We start from the raw sequence: 12682 nt of genomic DNA, 5'->3' as shown, positions 1-12682 counted from the left end.
ATCCAAAACACAGGGTGGGACAAAAGTATGTTTATAGTTATTTGTATAGAAAATCACACAATAATTAATAAATAATAATATAAGAATAAACTGGTTGTATTCCCAGTTTATTTGTTTGTTTATGGTTGTAGTCCCAACCATAGACCTACTTTTGCCTCATTCTGCATTTGAAGAGCTCATACAACTCAACATAAAAAATAAAAAAACCTAATTTAAAAAAATGTTCAGAGGACCTGCATAGACATTTATCCAAAGACAACATACAGATGGCCAACACACATGAAAAGATGCTCAACATCATTAATCATCAGGGAAATGCAAAACCACAGTGAGATACCAGCTCACACCTGTCAGAATGGCTGTCATCAGGTGGAGATGTGGGTGGAAATACTGTACCTCCTCGCACAACCAAATTTAAGGACAACAAAGATTTAAAAACAAAAACAATCAAAACAGACAGAAAATTGAACTGTACCCAAGTCCGACAACAACGAACCATTTATCCAGATTGGTAAGAGGGATGGAGTTGGCGGCGGGTGGAGTGGGGTCAGGGCAGGAAAAAGTGGTGGCTGCCGGAATGACCCAGGTGCGCAGGTGGTGGTTGGCATGTCCCAGGTGTGGGGTGGCAACAGGCAGACCCAGTGAGGGTGCAAGGTGGCTGCCTGACCTCGGTCACACGTTCATGCGCAGATAAACCAGGCAAAAAAAAGAAGCAGTGAGACAGACCGCATAACCTGTGGCCCCAGCACCAGGAAATAGAGCCTAAAAGCACCAAGTGGAAAAACTCTCAGGGGTTGAGGTGCCGGGAGAGGCTCCCAGCCTCACAGGAGAGTTTGTTGGAGAGACCCACAGGGTCCTAGAATGTACACAAGCCTACCCACACGGGAACCAGAACCAGAAGGGCCCAATTTGCTTGGAGGAAGTGGCAGAGGGGACCAAAATCCAAAAGAGAGCAGGACAAACACCATTGCTCCCTCTCTGACCCCTCCCTCACATACAGCATCACAACCCAGCCACTGGGTTGCCCCACCCTGGTGGACACCTAAGGCTCCTCCCCTCATACATAACAGGTATGAACAGACCAAACATTATGGCTCAAGCAGAAGAACAACTCAAAGCCCCAGAGCCAGTACTTCTAAGCAACAAAGAAATAGCCAGCCTATCAGATGCACAGTTCAAAATACTGGTAATCAGGATGCTCACAGAACTTGGTGATTTTGGTCACAAATTTAATTAAAAAAATGAAGGCTCACTAAGTGAAATGAAGGAAAATGCACAGAGAACCAATAGTGATGGGAAGAAAACTGGGACTGAGATCAGTGGAGTGGACCAGAAGGAAGAAAGAAACATCCAATCAGAAAACAATGGAGAAACAAGAATTCAAAAAAATGAGGAGAGGCTTAGGAACCTCCAGGACATCTTTAAACGTTCCAACATCTGAATTATAGGGGTACCAGAAGGAGGAGAGGAAGAACAACCAGTGGAAAACTTATTTTGAACAAATAATAAAGGAGAACTTCCCTAATCTGGCAAAGGAAATAGACTTCCAAGAAGTCCAGGAAGCACAGAGTCCCAAAGAAGTTGGACCCAAGAAGGAACACACCAAGGCACATCATAATTACATTAGCCAAGATTAAAATGAAGGAGGGAATTCTAGAAGCAGCAACAGATAAGGGGACAGTCACCTACAAAGGAGTTCCCATCAGGCTGTCAGCTGATTTCTCAAAAGAGACCTTACTGGCAAGAAGGGGCTAGAAAGAAGTATTCCAAGTCATGAAATCCAAAGACCTACATCCAAGACTACTCTATCCAGCAAAGCTTTCATTTAGAATGGAAGGACAGATAAAGTGCTTCTCAGATAAGGTCAAATTCAAGGAGTTCATCATCACCAAGCCCTTATTATATGAAATGTTAAAGGGACTTATATAAGAAAAAGAAGATAAAAATGTGAACAGTGAAAGGACAGCAAACTCACAGTTATTAACAACCACACCTAAAACAAAAGCAAACTAAGAGGACAGCTAGATCAGGAGTGGAACCATAGAAATGAAGAACACATGGAGGGTTAGAAACAGGGGGTGGGAGGGGGAGAAGGGGGAGAAGGTACAGAGAATAAGTAGCATAGACAGTAGGTAGAAAATAGACAGGGGAGGGCAAGAATAGTAGGGGAAATATAGAATCTAAAGAACTTGTGACACATGGACATGAACTAAACAGGGGGCGGGAGGAGGGGTGTGCAAGGTGGAGGGGAGTGAAGGCAGGGAAATGGGACAATTGTAATGGCATAATCAATAAAATGTATTTTTTAAAAAAGAATGGCTATCATCAAAAAGACAACAAAGGATAAGTGTTGGCAGGGACATGGAGGACAGGGAACCCTCATGCTCTGTTGGTGGGATTGTAAATTGGTGCAGCCACTATGGAAAACAGTATGGAAGTCCCTGTAAAAATTAAAAATAAATGCCCTGACCAGTGTGGCTCGGCTGGTCGGGTGTCATCCCCTAAAGTGAAAGGTCATCAGTTTGATTTCCGGTTGGGGCACATGCAAGAGGCAACTGATCAATGTTTCTCTCCCTCTCTTTCTCCCCTCCTCCCCTCTCTCTAAAAATAAATAAATAATAAGATCTTTTTAAAAAGTGGAGCTGCCATACAACCCAGCCATCATTTAAGGGTATATATTGAAAGAAAACTAAAACAGTAATTCAAAAATATATATGCACACCTCTGTTCATTGCAACATTGTTTATAATAGCCAAGATATGGAAATAACCTAGGTGTTCATCAGTAGATGAATGGATAAAGACGTGGTACATATATACAGTGAAATATTACTCAGTCAGAAATAAAGAATGAAATCTTGCTATTTATAACACTGTGGATAGACCTAGAGGCTATGGTGCTAAGCGAAATGTTTGACAGAAATATAAACACCATACAATTTCACTTACCTGTGGAATCTAAAAGAAAGAAAGAAATAAGCAAAATAAAACAAACCAACTCATACATACAGTGGGCAAACTGATGGTTATTAAAGGGGAAGTGGGTAGGGGGGTTGGGTGAGAAAAGGGAAGGGGATTAGAAAGTACAAGTTTCCAGTTATAAAATAAGTCACGGGGATGTGAAGAAACAGCATAAGAATAGAGTCAGTAATATTGTAATAACTATGAATGGTGACAGGTAGTTACTAGATTTGTGGTGTTGGTCACTTTGTAAAGTATAAAAATGTCTTATCCCTGTGCTGTGTACCTGAAACTGATATAATATTATGTGTCAACCATATTAAAAAATGAAAAAAAGTATGAGGCTCAGGGCATGGGTAAATAAGTAAAAAACCATATATTAAATGTGTCTTTAAACAGAAACACATAAAGCAAAGAAGATTATGTATTGCTGGGTGGACAAAAACTTTGTGATCAGAGGCTTATAGGAGCCTGTTAGTTTCCATAGGAACAATGGTTCAGTATTTACTAATTTGGTACTTACAGAGATATTTAGAGGATATCTACCACAAAAAGAGAATTGACTATATATGTACATATAAAACTTCTGAGGTCCTTCCTGCCCTAAGACTCTGTGACAAGAGTTTCTCATAGATCTCCATGGCTTAAAGCATCTTCAGGCAGCCAAGTGGTTTCTGCCAAGTGAACATCTGGCCTTAAATCCTAGCAGCCAGTGAACAATTAGCAGGGGTGTCAAACTAATTTTCACCAGGCCACATCAGCCCTGCGATTGCCTTCAAAGGGCCAAACATAATTTTAGGACTGTATAAATGTAACTACTCTGTAACAGTTAAGCGAGAGCTCAGTGTTGCTGCCGGGTAAAACAAGGTGATTCACAGGTGGCAAACACAAGGTGAACCTGTGTTTGCCACCTGTGAATTACAGGTTTCCCAGAGGGAGTGACCTAGTTGTTGGATACTGAACATGCTGCTTCTGTGGGGACTGAGTTGCCTGTCCCTGAAGCTGACTAGCCTGAGGAATCCTGCAGGAGGTAGCTTTCTGCTGGGAGGAAAATTGAACAAAGTGGACCTACAGTTAACAGTTGATTTTCATTATATCAAAAGACTTTATAAAGCCCTGGCTGGAGTGGCTCAGTGGATTGAGTGCCAGACTGCAAAGCAGAGGGCCGCATGTTCGATTCCCAGTCAGGGCACATGCCTGGGTTGCAGGCCAGGCTCCCCAGTGTGGGGAGCACAAGAGGCAACCACACATTATTTCTTTCCCTGTCTTTCTCCCTCCCTTCCCCTCTGTCTAAAAATAAATAAATAAAATCTTTAAAAAAAGACCTTATAGAAATTGTACATTTATAGCCACCATGCCACACTCAATAAAAATCACCATAGGCCCTGGCTGGTGTGGCTCAGTAGATTGAGTGCAGGCCTGTGAACCAAAGGGTCACCAGTTCGATTCCCAATCAGGGCATATGCCTGGGTTGCCAGCCAGGTCCCCAGTAGGGGGCGTGCAAGTGGCAACCACACACTGATGTTTCTCTCTCTCCCTCCCTTCCCCTTTCTAAAAATAAATAAATAAATAAAATCTTGTAAAAATATCTGTTTCTAAAAAAAAAATCACCGTAGTTTCAAAATATTCATATCCCAGACCTCATTCTACCGAATTAGAGCCTGTGGGAGCAGAGGCCAGACATCAATATTTAGAAATTATTATTCTAAGGAGCTAGGACCAGGTGATTCGGTATAATTTCTAGCGCATTAGGGAAGAGGCCAAGAATCTACCCTTTTCCTGCCTATCCTTAGGGCCTAGCCCAAGACAGGGCCCTGCAGGGGCTTTCACTAAGCATGGAGTTGTTTCTTCAAACTCTAAATTGCTGATAAAGACAGAAATGTGACCAGTAGATAAGACACCATGTTCCCAATTTAACAAAACAAGAAATCACAGGCTTATTATGTAATAAATGCTGGCAGTCCACCAACTATGGTTTCAAAATAGGAGTTCATAGAGATGCAGAAAGAATAATAAAATACAAGTTGCTGTTAATGCTGAAAAGATTGGGGAAAAATGCTTCTCTTTTCAATGAGGACAACTAGATAATCCCCAAATTCTCCTGCTGCCAAACACCTGGAAATGCTGNTTAACAAAACAAGAAATCACAGGCTTATTATGTAATAAATGCTGGCAGTCCACCAACTATGGTTTCAAAATAGGAGTTCATAGAGATGCAGAAAGAATAATAAAATACAAGTTGCTGTTAATGCTGAAAAGATTGGGAAAAAATGCTTCTCTTTTCAATGAGGACAACTAGATAATCCCCAAATTCTCCTGCTGCCAAACACCTGGAAATGCTGGATATAATACAACAGATATCCTTATAAGTTCATTAAGTATGGAGGAAGGAAGTTTTTCTTTTAATTTTTATACCTATGTGTACTGTCTGAATGTTTTGACCTTGTGTATGTATTCCTTTTATTTTTATTTTTACTATATCATGTCCTTATTTTAATTTTTGTTATTGTTTTGCTTTCATTTTAATTTTTGAGTAGATAATATTCAACACATGAATCAAGATTCAAAAAGTGCAAAAGGTCAGTTGTAAAAATTCTGCCTGCCACCCTTACTTCCAGCTTCTCAGTTTTCTCCCCTATTCTTCCAGAAGTATTTTATGCAAATCTAACCAAATACATATGTGCATACTTAAAGAGTGCTGTCTTCCTTTATAACAAATAATTAGCTTTCTTCATACACTATTCTGCATCTTGATTTTTTTCATATAACATTAGATTGTGAAGATCACATCAGGGCATAAAGAGTTTTCTGTTTTCTTACTAATAGCTACATAGTATTCAATTTATGATGTACCATGATTTGACTGATCCCTTATTGATGGGTATTAAGACTATTTCCAGTCTTTTGCTATTATAAGCAATGCTGCGATGAATAATCTTGTATAGTGGCATTTCACACATTTGCGGGTATATCTGTGGGTTAAATTTCTAACATTGGAATTTCTGGGCTAAGGAGGAGATGATTTAATGTTCTGACATATATGACTAATTGCTGTCCATTAAAGATATTCCCATCAGCAGTGTGAGAGTATTTCATATGTATTGCTTTTAAAACAATAGTTTTAAAAATGTACATTATAATTCACAGAGAATTACTGAAGGACTATGTCTGTTTAAAGCCATTGGGGTTAAGCCCTGGCTGGTGTGGCTCAGTGGACTGAGTGCTGGTCTGTCAATTGGAAGGTCATTGATTCAAATACCTGCCAGGGCACATGTCTGGGTTTTGGGCCAGTTCCCCAGTTGGGCATGTACATGTTTCTCTCCCTGTCTCCCTCCCTTTCTCCCTTTCTTTCTCTCTGGAAATAAATAAATAAATAAAATCTAGCTCTGGCCAGGTAGCTCAGTTGGTTAGAGCATTGTCCTGATGATACCACAGTTGCAGGTTCAATCCCTGGTCTGGGCGCATACAAGAGTCAACCAATGAATGTGTAAGTAAGTGTAACAAGTTGATGTTTCACTCTCTTTAAAATTAAATCAAATAAATAAATAAAATCATTTAAAAAACATAAGTAGTTAGGACTAGTGTCTTTAAGTATGAGCGGCAAAGTCCCACAGATGTTCCTCGACACTCTGTAAAATTCTTTCTCATGTTGTCTTGTGCTTGTGATTGTTTAAGGAGTGAAGGAATTGGAGTTGTGCCCGGTGATATATAGATAAGGAACATGGAGAGATGGCCAGATGCCCCATAACCTGGATTAATTCCTTGGAAGGAAGGACTGGGTTCAGAAATGACCAGGACTAATGTAAAACCAACTAATCATAATGGTTGCAGAGAGGAAGTTAGAGGCATCTTTGTATAAACCTTAATGGACAGAGTGATGATCCCAGCAAGCACCAGTGACTTAAGAGAAAGTTTTATTTTAATTTAGCCACTGGTTGGAGGCCATGAGTGTTAATGGCTTTGCAATCTTCAACAAGCGGAAGGTGTGGGAGGGGAGAGGGTTCAGAACACTCTTTATTGATTTGCCCAGAACGAACTAAAGAAGGCCACTGATGACCTCTTCAAGAGCAGTTCGGGTGGACAGTGGAAGGCAGAAGCTAGTGTCAACGTAAGAAACGTCCAAACCTGTAGAGAATGTTTGTGAGTTTATTTAAGCCAAACTGACAGCAGTTGCTGGGAAGCAAAATCTCAGTGGAGAAAGTGCTCTGGATAAGGGCAGTTTTACCGCTTACGTTGTACATCAAAATCAGAGGAGAAGACATAAGGGTTACATGAAATGCATTGGTGGTAGGTTTGGGAGGGGGGAAAAACAGAGTGGAGGAATCTCTGATATTGGATAAAAAGTAAAATGGAGAAACTTCTCTTATACTGGCGGTGTGTATGAGAGATAGAGACACACACTAAAACTGATGAACTCTGGGAGGCTTCCAAGGCAGGCCTTATAAACTCCAGAGACAGAAAGTAACCATGATGGATGGTCTGAACATAAAAATTCCTAACTAAAAGTAAGTCCTGTCTAGTTGTCATATCCTAGGTCAGTATCTTCCTTAACAAAGGCCAATCTTTATCTTAATTGAGCCAGCCTGTCTACAATCTTATTTTTGAATCTATAATAACAAACCTTTGGAATGTCAGAGTAAGCCTCCTTTCTCCAGTCAACCTCGGGGCACACACTCCTGCTGGAGCAGGAGACCACAAACCCCTCATCGTTACCTTACTGCCGGAATCCCTTCTTTGTGTGCTGTAAACGTGGTCATCTAGGCTACACTCACCAATGTGGGTCAAAGGAGTCCGTGTCTCTCCGTTTTACTTTTTATCCAGTCTCAAAGGCGTCCTCATTTTGCTTTCTCCCATCCCCCTAATCTACCACTGCTAGATTTCATGTCTTCTCCTTTGATTCTGATGTACGACATGAGCGGTAAAACTGCCATTCTCTGGAGCATTTTCTCAATCTGTTGAGATTTTGCTTCCCAGCAACTGTCGTCTATTTGGTTCAAATAAACTCATAAACATTCTGTATAGGTTTGGACATTTCTAACATTGCAGTGGGTACAGGATAGTTAACAGCGAACATTTATGGCACATAGAGATGGTTATTTGGGCAAGAAAAAGACAATGAGGGGTTCAGGCTCTGGTCTCATGCACCGGTGAGAGTTTGCGTGGGGGGAGTCTGGAAAAAAGGGGGATTACTCTGACATTCCGAAAGTATGTTATCGTAGATTTAAAAAGAAGGCAATAGGTTGGCTTTGTTAGGGTAAAGATGGACCTTTGTTAAGGAAGATACTGGCCTAGCACATGACTATGCGCTAGGACCCACATTTATTTATTTATATTTTAAAATAGTTTATTTATTTATTTTAGAGAGAAGGGAAGGGAGGGAGCGAGGGAGAGCAACAAGGATGTGTGAGAGCTACGTTGATCAGTTGCCTCTCCCACGCCCCCCACAGGGACCCTGAGCTGCATCCAACCCAGGCACACGGCAGGACTGGAATCTAACCTTTCCGTTCTTCGCAGGCTGGCGCTCAGGCCACTCAGCCACACCAGCCAGAGCAGGACACACTTTTACTAAGAAATTTTTATGTTCAGACGATCCCATGTGGTTATTTTCTGTCTCTGGAGTTTGTAAGGCCTGTCATGTAGGCCATCCCTGATCTTGTCAGTTTTAGTGCGTGGCCCCGTTTTCGTCCACACGAGGGATTCACATTCACAAATATTTTTACAATCCAGTTATTGAGCGTAAAATTGAGATGAGTTGAGGTGTATACGGAAGCTGAGGAAGTGAAGTCTATGGATGTAGACAATGACATAATGAAATGAAATATTTAAAAATGAGGTAACATTGACCATATCTGTCCACAAAGAGCTACATAACAGAGCTCTTCCTCCTGAGAGCATGTCCACGCCCTTCTTCCCCCTCAGGCGTGTGTCTCCTAAACTGTTAGGGCCCCCACGGAGACTTGCAACTAGGGCAGCAAGGGCAGTGGCAGCTCTTCTGGGGAATGTCTCCAAGGCCACCTTTTTTCCGACTTTCCAGTCACGGCAGCCCCACCGAGGCTCATTTCTCGTAACATTTGTAGGGAGCCAAAGCAGCCCCATCTAGGCTCTCTCCTGTTGCTCTTTCTATCCTAAGCCCGTCCTTGTTTCACTCTCCTTGACTTTAACACAGGCCTCCCTCCCTCTCTCTCTTTAAAAAAAAAAAAAAAAAAGGAAGGAAAAAAAAGCTACGCCAACTCTCCGCGTCCCCAAAGCTCGGGCCGCGGCCTGCGCTCTGCACAGGCCCCGCCAGCCTGTTCCCGCTCCGCCCCAGCTTCGTGCCGGGGCGGGGGGAGTGGGCGGGCTGCACTGCTGACCGCGGCGCCGGGGGAGGCGGGCTCTCCCGCGAACCGCCTTCCGCTATAGTCTGGACGCACGGGCGTCTGCCGGACGAGTCCGAGCCCAGTCCGAGCCCAGCCCGCACACTCGGAGCCATGCCTCTCACGTCCTTCCTGTCTCGGCCCCCGCGCCGGGTGTTCGTGGTGGGGGTTGGGATGACGAAGGTAAACAAACACCGCTGCGGTCGCCCCAAAGCGGGCCTCCGCCCCTCGGCGTCAGGGTGAGACCGGGAGTTCCAGACATTACCACCAAACTGGGGGCGGCTCGCCGGCGGGGGCGGCGATGCAAAGTCGGGGCCTGGAGTGGCCGTGGGCCCGTCCTCCCACCCTTGAGGGCACCGGGGACACCCCACCGCCTCACGCTTTGGCCCTTGGGGCATTGGAGTGCCAGCTGGGGCGGGCTGTGATGTAGGGTGTCTCAGGGCTCGTGTCTCCTGGAGGGGGTGGGGGGTCCTGTGGCCATTTCCTCCCGGGATCAGAGTTTGTGGAGGACACCCCAGAATAACCTGAAATCCACATCTCCTTTGATTCTGCGTGGACCTTCAAAGGAGGCAAGGGCCACTTCACTGCCTGAAGGGAAGCAGGTTGTGAATGCCACCAGCTCTGCCCTCCTGTGGATATAGTAGTTCCCCCTTATCTGCATACCTGAAGTCAACCACTTGAAAATATTAAATGGAAAATTACAATTAAATTATTAAATAGTAAATGGAAAATGAACAATTCATAAGTTTTAACTTGCACGCTGTTCTGAGTAGCGTGATGAAGTCTCTCACCATCCCACTCCATCCACCCTGGAATGTGAATCGCCTCTTTGTCCAGGTATCTGTACTCTGTACGCTCTGTGTGCATTACCCACCATTACTCAGTAGCCATCTGGGTTATCGGAGAGAGAGAGACCACAAATGCGTGATTTTTATTACAGTATATTGTTATACTTTGTCTATTTTATTATTGTTTCTAATCTATAAGTTAAACTTTATCATGATATGTATGTAGAGGAAAAAACCCCAGAATATATAGGGTTAGGTACTATCTGTGATTTCAAAGATCCACAGGGGGTCTTTGAATGGATCCAACAAAGTATGAATGAGGAGGAGAAACATTATGGATGAGGAGGATGCTCAGTGTCTTGCACAAGATTTTCCTGGATCTTCCAGTCTCACTTCTGTTCCTTAAGTGCTACTCTGCTTGGTAGTAGGAGGCCGGAGGCTCCTACAGTCTTATTTCCTGACACACTCATGCCCCCATGTGCTAGTAATGCCAAACTGCTTTGAGTCTCACTGTACACTCTGTTCTGTGCCTCTGTTACTTTGTGTCTGTTGTTCTCACTACTTAAACCGCTTGTCTTCATTTGGTTAACTTCGTTGCATTTTTCAGAGATCTGTTCAGATTTTCTCCAAGCAGCTTCTGATTCTCCTGGCTTTAACACAGAGCCCCTGTACTTACCTCTGTCTCATGCCTCTGTCTCACTATGTCATGCTCAAATTCTGTTTGTATGCCTACATTCTTTCTTAGCACGTAAGCTCCTCCAAGGGGAGTACCGTGTATAATTCATGGCTATACCCCTAGCTCACTGAAAGTATCTGGTGCCTGAAGAGGCTCAATGAATGGTAGTTGAACAATACTAAATGGATATGCATTATGAAAGAGAGCTTCTAGGGGGATTTTTCCTGAGAAAACATCCTTAAAACTTTTATCATCTTACCAATAGGCTACGATCACAATTCAATCAAAACATGTGTACATATATATCAACTAATGCATTATAAAACATTTGGAGATTATTATTTCATGGGAGAAGGGACTTCTAATGAAGGTAGCAGTAAAACCTGCTACATTTTGGGGTCAATGCAATTAGATCCTTTATTGGCTGTTGAATGTTTGATTATACTGGTTATACAGAAAAGCACACAGAAAGAGCTTTCCAGCCTTTTGGGAAGTACTTCTATCTTTTCCTCCAGTTGGGAGGTGTTAGTTACACTCTTGAGGGAAGAAATTGGGAATATGGAAAGCAGCTTGATTGATTTTCTTACTAGGCCAATGTACTTCCCTCTGGGCTTGATTTTTTTTCTTTAACTTTGCTTAGGGTTTGATGAAGAGGGAGAAATTTGCTAGGTAACAGTGTAAGCTCCATTGGTAGGTCTTGACTGGGTGGGTTCCTTATTTGATATCATTAGATAATTTCTTAAACTAGTAAAGAAGTAATATCATAAGAATATTTGGAAACATGGCATTTTATAAAAGAAGAAACAGCTAAAAGAATTGAAAGTGGATATTTTGGGAGCAAGTAAGATCAGTGGGTGGGGAGTGATGAAACAAGATTGCTCTTTTTAAAAAAAATATATTTTATTGATTATGCTATTACAGTTATCCCATTTCCCCCCTTCATTCCCCTCCACCATGCACACCCCCTCCCACCCACATTCTTCCCCTTTACTTCATGTCCATGTGTCATAAGTTCTTTAGCTTCAACATTTCCCACACTATTCTTCCCCTCCCCCTGTCTATTTTCTCCCCACCATCTATGCTACTTATTCTCTGTACCTTCTCCCCTTCTCCTCCTCCCACTCCCCTGTTGCTAACCCTCCATGTGATCTCCATTTCTGTGGTTCTATTCCTGTTCTAGTTGTTTGCTTAGTTTGTTTTTGTTTTAGGTGTGGTTGTTAATAACTGTGAGTTTGCTGTTATTTTACTGTTCATATTTTTTATCTTCTTTTTCTTAGAAAAGTCCCTTTAACATTTCATATAATAAGGGCTTGGTGATGATGAACTCCTTGAAATTGACCTTATCTGAGAAGCACTTTATCTGCCCTTCCATTGTAAATGAAAGCTTTGCTGGATAGAACAATCTTGGATGTAGGTCTTTGGATTTCATGACTTGGAATACTTCTTTCTAGCCCCTTCTTGCCTGTAAGGTCTCTTTTGAGAAATCAGCTGACAGCCTGATGGGAACTCTTTTGTAGGTGACTGTCCCCTTATCTCTTGCTGCTTCTAGGATTCTCTCCTTCATTTTAGTCTTGGCTAATGTAATTCTGATGTGCCTTGGTGTGTTCCTTCTTGGGTCCAACTTCTTTGGGACTCTGTGCTTCCTGGACTTCTTGGAAGTCTATTTCCTTTGCCAGATTAGGGAAGTTCTCCTTTATTATTTGTTCAAATAAGTTTTCCACTGGTTGTTCTTCCTTTCCTCCTTCTGGTAGCCCTATAATTCAGATGTTGGAACGTTTAAAGATGTCCTGGAGGTTCCTAAGCCTCTCCTCATTTTTTTTGAATTCTTGTTTCTTCATTGTTTTCTGATTGGATGTTTCTTCCTTCTGGTCCACTCCACTGATCTCAGTCCCAGTTTTCTTCCCA

At 42.5% G+C, this 12682-nt stretch overlaps 1 protein-coding gene across 1 annotated transcript in view; it reads left to right on the top strand.

Moving 5' to 3' along the window:
- The first annotated feature begins 9369 nt into the window (after positions 1–9369).
- Positions 9370–12682, top strand: part of SCP2 (sterol carrier protein 2) — a 106999-nt gene continuing 103686 nt past the window's right edge. Inside the window, exon 1 of the mRNA XM_037043250.1 lies at positions 9370–9496. Within this exon, the coding sequence (XP_036899145.1) occupies positions 9428–9496 (69 nt within the window). The 5' untranslated portion in view covers positions 9370–9427. The remainder of the gene's footprint in view (positions 9497–12682) is intronic.

The sequence above is a fragment of the Sturnira hondurensis genome, unplaced genomic scaffold (genome assembly GCF_014824575.4).
Source record: "Sturnira hondurensis isolate 20B ecotype Veracruz unplaced genomic scaffold, ASM1482457v3 Scaffold0004068, whole genome shotgun sequence".
In the NCBI taxonomy this organism is placed as follows: Eukaryota; Metazoa; Chordata; class Mammalia; order Chiroptera; family Phyllostomidae; genus Sturnira; species Sturnira hondurensis.
The sequence above is the reverse complement of the archived record's forward strand: the minus strand, read 5'-3'. Positions and strand labels throughout refer to the sequence as shown.